This window comes from Semicossyphus pulcher, unplaced genomic scaffold, assembly GCF_022749685.1.
Source record: "Semicossyphus pulcher isolate SPU_LCO1_2020_fin unplaced genomic scaffold, fSemPul1.0.p SCAF_14, whole genome shotgun sequence".
NCBI lineage: Eukaryota > Metazoa > Chordata > Actinopteri > Labriformes > Labridae > Semicossyphus > Semicossyphus pulcher.
In genome coordinates, this window is record NW_027211648.1 from 3,082,339 (window position 1) to 3,099,054 (window position 16,716).

The following is a 16,716-nucleotide window of genomic DNA, read 5'->3' on the forward strand; positions in this document are numbered from 1 at the left end:
TGCTTCTCTCTGTGTCACAGCAGCTGTAACGCCCGAATTTGCCCCGGGGATAAATAAAGTATTTCTGATTCTGATACGTTGCTTTATTATGATACAGTACATTAATATTGTTTTTAAAAATCATAAGTGTGCATTTTTTAAGTTTGCCAACACATTTATCATGCAGGGTCATATCATGCAGCATAAAGCATGAGTTTGTTATTTTTTATTATTGTTTATTTACTCTATTTATCCTCTGAAGGTACACTAATAATCATGCGTTCATACTGCAACCGTCAAGGGCCTTTTAAGGACTTTTATTTTGAAAAATTGTCTCCATGCTGAATTCTTCAACATGATCAGCTGCCTTTATCTTCCAGAAAAAAGGTCTACTCTTTAAAATCTTCTAAAAAGACACACACACACACACACACACACACACACACACACACACACACACACACACAGGCCTGCCCCCTGCAGTGCTTGTGACAGCTATTGACTTTCCTCAATAGATGTTTTCCATTGTGAGCCAAGTACGCAGGCTAAATGTCACGGCAGCAGGATACTGGGCTCTTTAGAGCTCTCTTTAGAGCTCTCTGAGTCTCTGAATGGAGACGAGAAGCTAAAATGTGACTTCACAATCACTCGGCCTTTGTGCCACTTCATAAAGACTGCTGATAATACACCGAGTGTCCCTGCAGCTGCTGAGTCTCCTGCTCCTCTCCTCTGACTGACCACAGCAGACTTTTCTCCTCCTGTGGAGCAGATCAGGCAGGAGTGGGCGTGGCTTTAAGGCCCTCCCCCTGATGCTATTGGACAGTCGGAGTGTCTGTCAGTGCTGCTTCACCCCTCCTCTGCTTTTAAATGAAGTTGCAATGGATACAGGCGCGACTCAACCTGTGGCAGCCGCGATGAACAGCTGATCCTCCCGCAGTGGATAAAAAGCGAATCACCATGGTCACCGCCGCGTCATGAGCTCTCTCCCCTCGCGTGGCACTATGTGAATAGTTGTTGGAGAAGTAGACAGAGGAAAATAACTGACAGGAAAGTAGAGTGAAGGTTTCTGGAGGCTGTTATTTTATTGGACCTGTTGATCATCAGTGTGACAGACGGACACACAGACTCTACCTGCCGCTCCCTGCTCTGCTGCGCGCGTCGATCATCAATTATGTTATTGTCAAGTTTCCTGATCTTCACCTTTACTCACTTTATGGCGCCTTACCTGCCGCAAGTCTCCGCGCAGAAGCCTGGCTCACGGGTGAGTGCATACCTGTGTGTCTGCTGGTTCATTGTACAGGCAGAATTAGCGTGCCAAATGTGCGTAATGTATGCGATTACGCATCACTTTAAAATAACATGTAACAATAACTATCTTGACTGGAGACCAATAGATGTATAAACACGTGTTGGGTATAACAGTGTTACTGTAATTCATTTGGACTATTCATAGCTTCGTTTGGGTGCAGAGTGCGTGTAAAGAGAGAGAGGTACGAGTCCTACTGAAGTCCTACAAAGTAATCAATAAAGTCAACAACTGCTGTCAAATTGAAGCACTTTCCAAAGTGAAACTCGAGGTCTGAAAACTAACGTGTTACCAGCGTGAGACGTGAATACATTCGGCTTCTAAACGGAGTTCATCGCTGATTGACTTGTCAAGAAAGGAAATCCTGCTGCTGCATTAGGAGTGATGACAGGATATATGTACAGCTTGTTTGCTTTCAGATGTTTTGAAGCATAATGCAGCATTTCAGGAAGCCACAGACTCTGACTAACTTTAAAGGACGTTTCAAGGCCCATTAGGCATTTATTATTTAGCATTTAGTGATCAGTCGCCTTTAGAAGAAGGACATTTCAGCTGTCCATGGCTGTACTTTCCAGACTTCCTCCTTAAACTTCCAGCTAACGATTATTCTTACTGTAGACTCATCTTTCTTTTATCTTGAGTAACTGATTTGTTGTTTTGTCTATAATATGTAAAAAACGGTGATAAATGTCCATGTGTCCAAAAACGTCCTTAAATGTTTTGTTTCGCCCACGACCCAAAGATGTGCAGTTTACTGTCAAAGAGGAGGAAAGAAAACAGGACATCTTCAGAGTTAAAGACTACACAAACTGATTAATGTAATACTTGACAACAGATCGATTACTCGCTGCAGCTCAGGATCGTATTGATTCATTAGAGAAAAAAACTGGACCTCTGTTTCTGTTAGGAATGCTGACCCCACCTGCATACGATGTGTTTACCATTTGTTCTGCATTTTTAATTCAAAAGCAATATTACAAGCAGGATATGGAACATGAGTGAAGGTTACTCTGTTCACTGACCAGAGTTTAACCTGCGTCTCCTCCACCACAGCCTCCTGCTGTTACTCCTTCAGTTTCTCTCCGACGGATCTTTGTCTCCGTCGTGTCTCTAAATCTTTTCTCTTTCTCGCACACTGCTTTATTTGTTCCCCTCTTGTTGAAGCTTTTTCACAAACACCCCTGGCACTGTGTGTCCAGGCGGAGAGAGGGGAATGAGTGATGGGGAGCGGCATTGTTTCACAGATGCTGTGTAATATTTGTGGTCAGAGTAGGGGAGGAAGGAGGGTGAATATTTAAAACTCTTTCACATATTGGAGCTATTTCACAACATCTTTGAACCCCCCCCCCCCTCACACAAGATGGCTCTGTGGAAAGGGTCATAGTGAATTTTGAGTTTGCGTAATCACGTCTTTGTTTCCCTGTTTGTAATAGTTTTTACTATACTCGCCCAAAAGGGAAAAGTGTGTGTTGAGTTTGGTGTGTGTTGTGTGTTTGTGTGGCAGATCTGTGGTTAGCCGCACAGGATAACACGAGGTTTAGGAAATCGGAAGAAAGGTGATATTTTTGGAGCTGTCTTGTTGCGGTTAAACTGCCGTTCTTTTTTCTTCCTGTTTGAGCTTTAGTTAAAGGATTTCATGCTCCTCCGCAGGCTGAGAAACTCTATCACCCTCGGCCTTAGGAAACCCTTTCAAAACCACACTGGATCAACTCCAAAATACAGGGTGATGTCGATTTTGGAAAACAAGGCTGCTTCTTAGTCCTCGAAAAGTCGACTAAAAAGACACAAAAGCTTTTCAAGACTGTCGGCAACAAATGCTGAAGGTTTGGTGAACAGAAGTTCTCTAAAAGTCAACACTAGAGACAAAAGTTTTCAGGAGAGGGGGAATAAAATGCTACAAAAAGGTCTGAGGTTTGGTGAGGAGTCGTTGCATCTCAATCATGTTAATCCCCATAAAGTTAAACCTCTCTCTGTTTTAAAGTCATCCTCCTGGTCTGAATCGGCCTCCTGCACACCCCCACTCACACCACAGATACTTCTGACATTGCTCACAGCTAATACCAGAATCACACCCCCACTCTCCACGCTGATATCAGGAGTGAAGGACTGAGCTCACTTTGCTGCATAGCATCGCCCCTTTCTCAGTTCCCCAAAGATTCTATGATGCAAGAAGAAGACATTTCTTAAAACTGGGTGAAACAAGTAATTGGGATGCTAACAGAGACAGTTCGTAGCGTGCAGGTCAGATGTCTTGAATCTGTCCTTTCTTGCTTTAGCAGCATGTGTATTGCTGGAGGAAGGGAAGGACTGCAGTGATCATAAGGATGTGTGATGATGGTTTAGAAAAAACTTTTTCTATATCTATATCTGATTCCCTCCTGGACAACCTGGAGAGGACTCTGGACTATGACCTTAGTCTGTGACTGAACATCTCCTGACCAGCTTGCAGACTCATCAGGGCTGCTGCCATCATTTATAACATGTTTTATATTTAGGATTTAAATTCTGGATGATTACATAAGCACTCCCCAAGCCTGACAAAAATAGCTAATGAGGGAGAAGTCTACAAGCAGACTGTACTGCTGACGGTGATGCCAAGCAAGTGTAAACATTTTAGCCATGAGGCTAACGTTAGCTAGCACACTGCTGTTGTTAGATATTCAAACTGACAGGTGAAATCTCACCTCAGTTTCTCCCTGAGGATTGATATTTCTTATGAAGACGTGTTTAGCGATCTGCCTTGGTTTTTTCTCACATCAGATAATGACTACATGAAGTTATAGCACCTCTGCAGTCTTTACATCTGATGTCTGAGATTGAGGAGACGAATATGAGCGAAGTTTCTCCTTACGTGCACGATTTTAAATCGGTTAGTATTATGATGATTTATGTTAACATCTAATTGCAGCTGTTAATGTCTGCAACAAGATGTTTTGCAGGTTTCCTGGTCTTAAGCACCAGGACTGATCAGTCTCACAGGGCAGGTTGTGCTTTTAGGCTTCCTCAGTAAGAAATCGGTTTCCCAGGACGACGTATTTAGAAATTAGGGCTTAAAACAGGATGTCATCAACTGTTACACATCTATCCATTATCCCCTTCATCTAATCACCCTGTTAGTGCCAGGGATGAGCAGCCGACCTGCATACTCCGATGACGGCATCAGTGAAGACTCATAAACTCATTGGAAAACAAACATAAACAGCCAGGCCTGAGCGACGGAGCAGCCAAGACTGCATACCTCCAGCTCTGGAAAGCAGAGCCGCGGTTCAAACGCAGGAAAGCCTTTTTATTGGTGTGAGGTAGATCACAGCTTCGGTGCAGGTGTGAGTGGGCCGCACGTGTTGATGCATGCAGCGTATGGGTGCAGGTGCTGGTGTGTGAGCGCCGTACGGTCAGCTAATGAGTCTTTATTATGCTTACAGTGCACAAAGGAATGGAGGTCAGGAACTGGGCTCCTTTCTTCAACTCAGAGAGAAAACTTAAACTTTTACTGTCTTTAAGAATTTGTGATATTTTAAGTCAAATTCAGCCCAAATAAGTTTGACTGGTGCAAAACATCCAGTATCTAGTGAATCCTTACAGGGACATCATTTTCACGTATGTGGAGAAATCATGTCGGCTGAATATTTTCATTACTCTCAGCGAAATATCCTCCCATCACTTAGAAGACACAGGTAAAGGTACTGAAGAGCGTTTGGGCAGACCTGAGGACAAAGAAGGAGAAGGAAGATGTTTTTGTTTCTCGAAAAGGTGTCGCAGCTTATTCTCGACATTTTGACTTAATTCTTGAAATGCAAAAAACTTTCCTCCTCATTTTTTCTTTCCTTTTACCGGGCTCCAATAACCAACCCTAAAAACGACGTCAGCTCTTTTACGTCAAAGGACATTTCGGGAAATGAAAGAAATCAGGAATCGGACATAAATTAGGCAGGGTGACAGAAACCGAATCAAACAGCAAAACAAAAGCTTTTACGTTGAAAGTATTTGGCAACTGGACACTGGAAATGTAGCATTAATAGAAATCAGTACTGGGTGAATTCCTTTAATCAGAAGCGTCTTACACCCATCAGCTCTGTGTTGCTGCTGCCGCTCTGCAGCCAGCAGACGTGACAGAAGCTCAATAAAACAATGATGAAGAAATGCAACAAATGGACTGAACTTTTAAGGAATCCGAACCATTCCTGCAATGTGTCGGGAATGTGTTTGTCAGTACTTTGGACAGCTGTTCAAATGAGAGCTCTGCAGAACAAGTCAGATAAGGTAAAGGGCAAAGAAGTGAGGACAGTGTGAGCCACACACAGTCAACGTGAAAAGGCCCACGGCCAACAAACCAGCTCACCTTAACAAGAAAGGTTTCTAACAGATCTCCAAACGAGGGAAAAGACACCCAGAGGAAACTTAAGAATCATCTTCTTCTGTTTGAACGGCGCATGAAGCCGGACTAAAAGAAACTACAACAGTAATTTAACAACATTATGCATACAAATAGAATAATATGTACATTATAAAATACAGTACGTACTCAACTAAAGGAGAAAGTTGCAATCAAATACTGAGACAGGGTATAACAAAATTAACTGCAGGGCTGAACAATAACATATAAGTGTTTGCCAGACGGGCACCCACACTGCTGCTGAAACTGAGACATGGTCGCCATTTTTAATCGCTTTATATATTGAGTCATTGAGTCTAAGTAAAGTAGGCCTATAGGAAATACTACATAACTATTTGTCTGCTTAATAATGAACCCTTTGTTACAGTTACAGAACTAAATCATCTGTGGTTTGTGTTGTATCTGATATTTGACTTCAATCTGAAGTCTGATCAATTATAATGTCAATCTGACTTACTTGGTATACAATGTTTCAGTGGTGCAGCTGTTATGTTCTGTAATCTAACCTCCCCACGAGTGAAGCAAAGATCGATGTATTGTGGGATGCTCATTTTGCCACTGATGGCAAACATAGACTTTATATAGAAGTGGATGTCGCCTCAGCCGCATCATTAGTTAGTTGTGGACGATGATTTGAAGCCTCTCGTTTGGCAATATGGTAGTTAGGTTTTTTTTTAAAGCCAGGAGTGACCATATTTGGACGAGAGGGTGGAAGTGGATTACTACACCTCTGGTAGCCATGCATTAAAGCAAAGCCTGCTTTATAGGTATTTTACTTTAAATTTACAACATGGACATCATGTATTAAAAAAGATTTTAAATACCTTAAATTCATAAAGAAAATTCTTGGTGAAAATGACTATTTTCTCATAGACTTCTATACAATCAGACTTCTCTTATTAACCAGTGGAGTCGCCCCCTACTGGCCATTAGGAGGAATGCAGGCAACTGTTACTGTGTAACGTGTTCCTAAAATATAACTACAAAGGGCTTCGATGAAAATGAGAAAGTTTATAAAGTGTTTTGAGTCGGAGCAATCGTGTGCATTTCTGTTCCTGTATGAAACAGCATGTTTATGGCGTTGACAAGAAATGAGGCAAGAGAGATAAAGGAGGACAGAGTTTCCACCCCGTCTCATCAAACCACTGGGATGCATAAAATAAGAACTGTTGACAATAATCGCGCAGATGTGCCGTGCTCATTTCTCCATTTAGTCTTTATGGGGGAAAACATTCCTGGCAAAGTGATAAGGTCATAGTTTGGCATCACCGTGTTCTGTGAGGAGAAGTCATGAAACACAAACCTTGCAGATTAACGTGACTTTTTGTTCAGCAGCAGGTTCTGATTAAGCACTTACAGGAAAAATCCCTAAACCCAGGCAGTGGTGATGAAGCTTGAGGTTTGGGCTCTTTTGTTATACAGCGGTGTGATTCTGAATATTGATGCAAAATCATTCATATGTATGTTGTTCCTTCTCTGAGGGCCTTTGTTCTCGCTTCAAATTGTGCTTTTGATAATGGACGAGGGAAGGTCACGAGGGTTCTTCTTCTGAAGATCATGAACTCGCTCCACAACCATCTTTTTACATTATTACATATTGTACATGCAAGCGGAGATAATGCTTTCATGTTCCTTAGTATAAGCAAACTCTTTAACCTCTGAGGACCATCAACTAATTTCATGGCAATCAGTTGTAACATTTGGATGTTTCCTGATGGTTCATTATAGCCTCTGGGGACCATTCAAATTCACAGTAACTCTCTTGTAAGTTTAAGAGTATGTTTTTTAAAATTAACTGATGGTCAAGCAAACCGTTGGATGGATTATAATTATATTTTGTCCAGATATTCATGATCCCCTTCATGAGGATGAAGTCTGAAGAGTTGACCTTTCCCCTCCTGTCACCATAAAGTGGACATCATCGGTTTTAGTGAAATGTCCTGGCAACTGTTGGAAGGATTGCTTCTAAATGTTGTTTAGACATTCGTGGTCCTCATTGGATGAGGTCTACTCATTAGGTCATTTCTCTAGAGCCACCACAGAGTTGACATTATTGTCTTTTCAAGTGAAGTCAAGGTGAAAGTTGGTAGGATTTCAATAAAATGCTATACAGACATTCATGATCCTCAGAGGATGAAGCCCTCTGACTTTGGTCATTTCCTGACTTCCCCCAGTGCCACCTTAAGGCTGCAACATTGGTTTTACTGAAACATTCCAACAACTAATGAATTGATTGCCATGAAATTCTCTCCAGACATTCATGGTCCTCAGAAGTTAAAGTCTATAGATTTTAGTGAGCGTCTGACTTTTCCTTTAGTGCTACGATAATGACGTGTTTTAGTGAAGCGTTTGAGGGATTGCCATTAAATGTTGTTCAGACATTCATGGTCCTCAGAGGATGAACCCCACATTGGTCAGCCAGTCTATAGTCTTAGGTCATCTCCTGACCTTTCCTTTAGAGCCACCAGAAGACTGACTTTTTTGAGTGAAATGTCTTGACAACGATTGGATTGATTGCTGTGAAATTTAGTCAAACATTCATGATCCTCAGAAGATGAACCATACTAACTTTGGTCATCTTGTGACTTCTCTCAAGAGCCACCATAAGGCTGACATCATTGGTTTTAGAATAACGTCTTACTTAGTAACATTCCTCTAACTGATAGATTGCTGTGAAATTCCAGTTCATGATATTCAGATGAAGGATCTATTGACTTTGGTAGCCTCCTGACTTTTCCTCTAGTGCCACTATAAGACTGACATCATGGGTTTTTAGTGAAATGTCTCGACAAGTGTTGGACGGATTGCCATGAAATTTTGTCCAGACCTCGGTGATCAAGTCTATTCTGCTGGAGTTGTTGGAGGCATCCTGGAAAATGTAGGGAATCTAACTGAATTAGAATAATTGAGACGAGTTGAGGGAAATAGGGCACGCTAGGAAATTAAATGACAACCTTAGAATCCTAAATAACCACTGAATTCCATTAAAATGTCAAAGAACTGATTTGCTTTTCCTTAAAAACGTCATTTAAACAGATCCACAGACCAATGCCTGACATGACCAGACACCTAGGCTCCCCTTATACATCACATGACACTGGCAGATGGCTGCACCAGAGAGCTATCAAATTGCTTACATATGTCGATTCCCTCTGATAACTGAGTAATCAGCAAACGCATTTCATGCTCAATTTTGGGTCTTTCTAATCAGTGTAATGAAACGCAGTCAGAGTCCGGCTCTGTGATTTCAGCTCCGCGTACGGATCACTGCCGCCCCACTCAGCCCCTTTTCCTCTGCAGATCCCCCTGATAGTGGTGCTTTATGGAGTGCGTTTACATTTACGTAATTATCTAGTCCACCATGGGAACTTGCTTTATGTAAATTCAGCGTGTTGTTCATGCACCAGCTCTGGTTTGAGAGGAACACTGCCTGTTGAAAGAGTTATGGCTCTTTGTAATCCTTCAGATCATCAGGACGGCAGGAACACTTCCTCTTTCCTATCAAACTAGCTCAGCAGATTAGCCTCTGCTCTGCCACATATTTAATCGTTTCCTTTGATACGAGTGGGTGTGTGGTCTCAGCTTAAGTAATGCAGCGCAATAAGACACACACTTCCTGGGAACAGCAGAGACAGCTGACTGTTCTGTAGCCAGGATGTAGCATTAGCGACAAACAAGGAATGTTGTTAATGAGATTTAGAGCCATTTCCGAAAAGGAAGAACACCTCCCCTCTCCCTCCTTACTCGCACTTTCATTGTGATTTCTTTACACCACTTCAAAAGTCACACAAGGAAGTCAGACTTCTTATTAATCTTGTTTTTAATCTCCTGGCCGTGAGCTCCAGAGGAAATCTGATTTAAGCATGCTGTGAAATTATTTTAAGTCAAATCTGTGTCAGATGTAATAAATCTGCTGGGCTGTATAACTAACAGAACATTAAAGCTGCTAATTAAATATTTCTAGATTAACGATGAATCAAAAGAGCATGAAAAATGTGAAGCTCCCTTGTAGTAGGGAATCCATTGAGAACTCAGCGGTTCCAGCCAATTACATGAAGCATTTTAGTGTCTTTTTGGTTTCAGTTGGTTCAGTCTCGCTTCTCTTATCAGCATTGTGGAGATTCTACCTCTCCTACAGACGCAGTTAGCAACACACTGGTGAAGATAGTGGAACATTTAGCAGCTTAAGAGCCAGATATTTCCCTATGGAGGTGGTGGAGACCAACAACAGAGCAAAAATATTGAGTGATTAAGATTAAAGTTGTAATCTCGAAGATCTCAGTTTCGTTCTCTTTGGCGGCACCTGTGGCGATAAACGGTAATTGCGTGAGCACACTTCCCAGATATCCAGACAGTGCTGCATGTGTGACGTCCACGGTTGGCTCCGGTTGTAACTCTTGATTTTCCTGGCTGACGGTCGCTTTCCTTTTCAGACTGTTTGCTTCATCTGAGCGTCGAGTTTGTTTCATTTTCTTTGGATTTTCACTTCTTGTTGAAGTTGTATCTGTAGTCATCCATCTTTTCTTTGTTTGTTCAGCCATAGTAGATTACTGTTTACTCGCAACACTTGCAGAGAGCGGAAAAGCAGCCGCTTAGCTCCGCCTACCCTCTCTGGCAGACCAACCACTGCTGGCTGATGGAAAACGTGTCACTAACTGGGCGCTGCTTGGGACCGTTTCCAAGAATGTAGCCACAGACACACAGTCTGTAATACTGCAAAGGCTTTCATCAGTGGGCCATAGGCTCAATCACCATTGTGTTACCTCATTCGGTAATAGATAGTGACTTAACAGACATTTATTTAAATTAAAATCTTGGACATTATCACTTTAAAATCTGTAGGTGCCGAGAAAAAAAAAAAGTAAAAGCTAATGACGCTCTGTGTCTGCTGGATATGCGTTGAATTTTAACATACCACATTAGCATCACCTTCAGGAACGCTACAGCTGTAAGACTTCTCAGTGTCCTAATGAAAGTGCTTTATAACTCCTTTGTAGAGCTCACAGCAGCCAATGTTTAATACTTTCTTAATCAGGCATGCATTACATTTACAGTATGAGCGCCATCAGAGTGAAGTTAGAGAAGGACAGAGCGGAAGAAAAGGCAACGCACGCCTCAAACTTTTTAAATGATTTGTTCTGCTTTGCATCCATCTGACGCTCGACTCGCATGCTCTGGTTCACAGTTGGTTTGTGCTCTCGCCAAGAGACCGAAACATGTTAATTCAGGGTTAAAACCAACGTAAAACTAAGAAAGCATTGTTAACGATAAAGTGTTAATAAAGAAAAGACTGCCTGATGTTTTCAGGCGAGTTACAGAAAGACTGAAGCTTTCGTTTTTGTAGGGGAAGCTCAGGCCTTTGTAGTCCTTCATCTCTTTGTAGATTGAGCCAGTGAGAGAGATGAAAGAAAAGTTGTTACTTTGAAAGTGAGGGTTCACGTCTCGATCCGTCCTGACTTTACTGCTCTGTACTTTCTCCACAAGTCAACCTTAAAAAACTGCTTTGCCTGAAAAAGGTCAGCGATTGCAAAAATAGGTCAAATTAGAAGTGAAGTAGAGGAGTTCACTTCAGTGTTTGAAGCTCTCCTGCTGAGACTGGCACGCACTCTGCACCTCCTGTGTGAAAGCTGTCCAGCTCCTTTCGTGCTCGTCAGTTCACAACATGTCAGAACTTTGTTTTAAAGGTTTTCAAAGGTTACTTTGAGAATGAGATATTACAGCTTCTATTTCAGGACAATGTTAACTAGTATTTAAAAGGAATAAGGAGGAGGAGGGCTCAGCATTTCAAACATCCCGGTTTAATTTTCTCCTCTATTCTTTTATACCACGGTTAGGTAAAGTGTTTTAATGGAAACAGCATGAGTGATGGCATTCGCTTTATAGATTTCCTGAAAACTAGATGCTAATTATCCGACAAAAGTGATTACCAGGCCTGTTAAAAGCACACAACAGCACACAATTAGCCCTGACTTTGGTGGGCCACTTTCATTGGCTTGTTAGCTCTGTGGTTAGCTCACTTTAATTCTCCTTTTCCTCTTTTTGATTAATCCACTTGTTGGCTGGTGGGAGGATGCCAAAACCGCCCGGTGATTAATGACACAAGGATGCATCACATGTGCCATATATGTATGTATTTATGTATGTTTTGGTGTTGTTGCATGGTTTGTTGTCATGCCCAGAGGGGATAATGAGCCCATCACACGTTATTGTCGTTCACACACACAAACACAGATGAAGCCAGACTGGTAATGAATCTCCATCTGTGCATGCAGCCCTTTTTTGTCTGAAGCAGTGATGTCATCCATGTCAAGGTGCAGGATGCTGTTAGTTAAATAGAACAGACAGGTTTTTCCACAGAACAGGATCTGATTAAACCATCCTCTGTGGGGTCACGTCAGGGTCACAGCTTCAACCGAGTGAAGTGGAGGATGTCATGTCTTCAAACATTAGCGTCAACTCCCTGACAACTCTGTGACAACCACCAATGTCCCTGAAAAATAGAATTAACAATGGGATTTTACTGTGAAGCAACAATTAAAAAGTAATTCTGCATATTTTGGGGTCTAAATGACAACACGTTTTGAGATTGCTCCAGTAGTTCGCTTCAGCCAGCAGCCATTAAACGGGCTGTAGTGGCTACAACGCTAACTGGTAATCTACACCGACACTGTAGTGTCAGACGAACGTGCGCGACACGTAGGTGTGACTGCAGCATCTATTTTGCAGTATACACCGGCTGTGACTACAGCAAAGATGAGTCTCAAAGTTAGCCGATGGTAGTCGCGATTCCTGGCCATAAATAGGGGCGGCAGTGACGCCAAAAAGTGTCCAGTCTGCCGGAAACAGTAGAAGAAGACAACTTTGTGCACAAATTCTGTATTCATGTCAGAAGTAGAAGTCAAATGAGAATGAATGAATAAGATTGGTTTACACAGATGTTGAGGAAATGTACATATTCATTGCTCTTTGAAATTAATCTTGCCTGCTCATCGAGCCGATCAATAACTTCAATAGGAAACTAAAATCCAAGTTGGCCAAAATGAAGACATCACATCGTTTAACATGGATTCCTTGGTTGTGGGCGTGTATTTACATAGCAGTCAGTGGCTTTCTACGCTTCACTGGCGCACAGCAGTGGGGAAAAAAAGACCTGACGTAAAACTAACGGAGCAGCAGAAAATGACTCACGTATTACGCCCGCTTCCCGCGCACCATACGCGGCTAGAGGAGAATGCAGCTTAAATAACATTGGAGCGCTCTGTCCAGACGCAGGCGTGTCAAATATAGAGGTCTTCACTTTATTTTAAAGCTGGGACCCGGACCCGCGCAGAACCGAGAAATGCTGGACCCGTCTATTATTTGAAAGCTAGGGTCCGAACGGAGTTATGTCGGACCCGACCCGGCCGGGCAAAACAGACCCGATCAGCAAGTAGACCCGCAACTCTTTTGTTCTGTGAGGTTAAATTACTGTTTTTATCAATGAGGTCTGCTGGCTTTGAAGAGAGCGATATAAAGGGTGCTGCTTGTTCCAAAAAGGCATTTGACTGTTTAACAAAAGGTCTATCTCTGTAGGGATCCTTCCATTATGTTGTTAGAAACTAAGAATAACAATCTGTCAGTGGCAAAACCAGCGCTTTAAGTGGCTCTATTAGAGTAATGAAACATGTCAGCTGAATGCCGTGGACATAAAATTCTGTAGGCCTGATTCCTACTCAGGCAATAGCTGTTTAGTGTTATAAAGATGAAAACTGTATTGACTTTTTATATTGTGTTACATGGTTATAACTTATATCTGTCCAAAGAAATGAGCTCAACACAACGCACAATAAGCCAGCTGGAAGGTTCAACTTAATTACATTTACTGTACGAGACGTAATCCACAGGTTTGTTTATTTACTACCTTTGTTCTGTCTCACGTGGCCTGCTCTCTCCTCCATCAGCTCTATAAGTTTACATACATAAAAATGATTATTTTTGACTCATATTTATTCTTCTTTTTCCACTGCTGAGGCTCCGGCACAGATTCTCTGCCAGTGATGCTAAAAAAAGAGCAGTTCGCTAATGCTGTAATGGTTGCACAATGGGGGTTGCATTTCACTGATTTTATGAGAGGTGGAGAGAGAGAGAGAGCTCAGGGCTCTGTGTGCTTCTGGCTCAGATGTGTGTGTTTAAGGGAATTTGGCTTGTTAAATGTGAGATCTCAGCGCTCATTGTTTCCCGGTCAGGATATCAGTACCAAACCGCATCGTGTAACTCCCCCGGTGTTTTACCTTCAGCTCATCTTTAACTTCATCTCTCTGGTGGGCCATCGGGCAGAGGAGGAGATCATGGCCTTGTTTTATACCTGAGCTGTCTCTTTGTGAGCTATTTATATATTTCTTCTTCTTGAATTAAAGAGGATTGTTATTGTTCTGTGAGCGGTGCATTCAAAACTCCATTATGTTATTTTGTGCTTTAGCCAACTCATGCACTATTGAAGCTTTGCAGCAGGAAGAGAGTAAGGGCGAGTTTCTCCGCACAGGTTCAGCTAATTAAAGCTATTTTGAGAATCGTTTGTTCCCATGAAGATCCAACAACAGCTTCTTCACTAACATGTTAGTCTGTATTATTCTGATTAGTTATGATAATGGGAGGTTCATTATTGGTCAAACAGAAGGGGCTGTTTTCCCTCAGGAGATAATAGCAGGTCCTGTTATCCTGGCTCACACTGTAGCAGCTGGATGCTGTCCCACAGACGAGGGTGAGACAGTGACTGAAGAGCAACGTTACAGTTTATTTTAGCTCTTTGGAAACGGACCTCCCGGCCAAGAGTCATTTGTTTTTGTATTGTCACATTTTTTGATTTTTTAATGTTCATTTGTTTGTCGATGTTATGTTGTGAGCTTGATTTCTGTTGGGACCCCCTTGAAAAGGAGATGCTATCCTAGTGAATAAAATTCAATTCAAACCATCTAAAATAAGAAACTTCATTCATTCTTTTTGCAACAGAGAGCTCAGGCTTCCCCTCTTTTGGTCGTTGCTAGGTTACTTGCAGAGTAAAATGTGACAGAAACGTGCGCTTGGCTGCAGGAGGTAGTTGTGTGTGTATTCCTTTTTTTATTTGTTCTGAAATAAAAACCTCAAAAGCTAGAACATAACTTGCAAAACTTAAATTAGCTTTAAGTTGTTCTGATTCTTACAGCGGCTGACAAAGGCAAACGCGCTGCAACAGCCCAAACAGCTTCAATTAGAAGAAACGATGCAAATTCAACAACAAATGCAACGACGGAAACGCGCTGCAAATGAAAGAGCGTTCTGCAGAAACCGGAACAAATGCATCAAACATGCTGCATGGATCTGAGAGTTATGAAGCATCTGTAGCTTCTCAAAGAAATGGCAAAAATACTAATGTAGGCGCTGTATTATTGTTGCACAACTATTGACACGTCAAAAATGTGGCACTGGATGACACTATCTGTTGCAGAGCGCTAAGTGTTAGCCTCATTGAGTCACCAGCTGGGTGGAGTTTACCACATCAGGGCACTTGAGATGCAGCGCTTGTTGAGCTGGAAACCACAGAAAAGTGTAAGAAAGTTGTTAACTGCTTTGCTGATTGTCTGCAAATGACTGTGTGGAGCTAAAAACACAAAGCTCCCTCATCTGCTGCTTTAGAGAGTTGTTTTTCTGTCACCGAGTCGTCCAGGCTCAGTTTAGTTCACGGCTGGAGTGAGTCAGCTTTATTTTAGTTGTAGTCAAATGTGAACCACTTGTATATTTATTGTCGTGATGAACTCATGTAAAGCAGCAGTCCCAAAGACACAGACCTGAGGTGGCTGTGACACAGAGCAGTCTGAGTCAGCGAGTGAGATTAGATAGGGTTTAGTTTACTGTCAGCTATCTGATACTCTCTGCAGGGGGCTTCACTTCTCCTCAGCCATTCATTTAGATCCTTCTGCCTCGCGCTGTTTTGATATGAAACAGTTCTTTGGCAAGTTTTGCTGCACACAAGCAATTTAGTGTTATGAAAGTGATGTATTCGTGTTTAATTTAAGTTACATACAGTATATAAGCATGAGGCTTTCATTAGTAACTCGCCAACAGCCATTAACAGGAATAGTTTGACCTTTAGGGAAACACGCTTCTCCTCTTTATTGACGAGAGTTATAGTATGAGAAGATTGATACCACCTTTATCTGTGTTTGAAATAAGAAACTACAGCCAGCTGCCAGTTAGCCCTGTATAAAGACTGAAAGCAAAGAGAGACAGCGAGCATGGCGCCGTCCAAAGGTAAAAACATGTGTCCACCAGCACCTCGCAAGCTGACTCTTTAACACTTTATATCCACTTTGTTTCATCCTTAGAAAAAGAGAAAACAAGTCACACTTTTGTTCGGATTAAATTAAAATAAAAAGAGCAGTGAGCCTCAGAGATGCTGCAGGTGGATCCTGTCACCTTTGGACAGAGCTAGGCTAGCTGTTTCCCTCCATTTCTATGTCTTTATGCTAAGCTAAGCTTAATGGGGGGCTGTGGCTCAGTGGTAGAGGCGGTCATCTCTCAATCAGAAGGTTGGCGGTTTGATCCCTGACGTCTGCAATCTACATGTCTAAAGCCGGAGATATACTTGCAAAAGCTTTAAGCAAAGTGATTTCTTTGTACTGAATAATAACTTGCCTTTACATATCAGTGTACATACGACCACAGGTCAGTCACAATCTACACCTTAAAGCTGAAGTCGAAACGTTCCCTTAAGGCTACATTTAAATCTCCAACTCACGACCATAAATTGAGAACCTTTTCGGGATCAGCCGGCGTCTCTGGTTTCACCTTTACGGGACAGGAGTCTGTGGGTGGGACAGCATGACTAAGAAATAACTACATGTGGGAGACTCGGTCGGAGTGTTTATTTCCACTTACCGGACAATGCCGTCTCAAAATCTGGGATTTACGGCCTTATTATGACAGTGGAGGTAGAGGGGCCGCATCCATTAGAGCAGTGAGTCAGGGCTGGGGAGGACGGGTCAGCCTGTGGGCAGAGGCCAGACTCTGTGGCTCTTAACCT

General features: G+C 42.2%; 1 protein-coding gene across 9 annotated transcripts in view; it reads left to right on the plus strand.

The window, feature by feature from the left end:
- The first annotated feature begins 895 nt into the window (after positions 1-895).
- Positions 896-16,716, plus strand: part of smoc1 (SPARC related modular calcium binding 1) — a 57,646-nt gene continuing 41,825 nt past the window's right edge. For all 9 annotated transcript variants that reach the window (XM_069661499.1, XM_069661500.1, XM_069661501.1 and 6 more), the window contains exon 1: positions 896-1,240. In XM_069661499.1, coding sequence (XP_069517600.1) covers positions 1,151-1,240 — 90 coding nt within the window. In that variant the 5' untranslated portion in view covers positions 896-1,150. The remainder of the gene's footprint in view (positions 1,241-16,716) is intronic.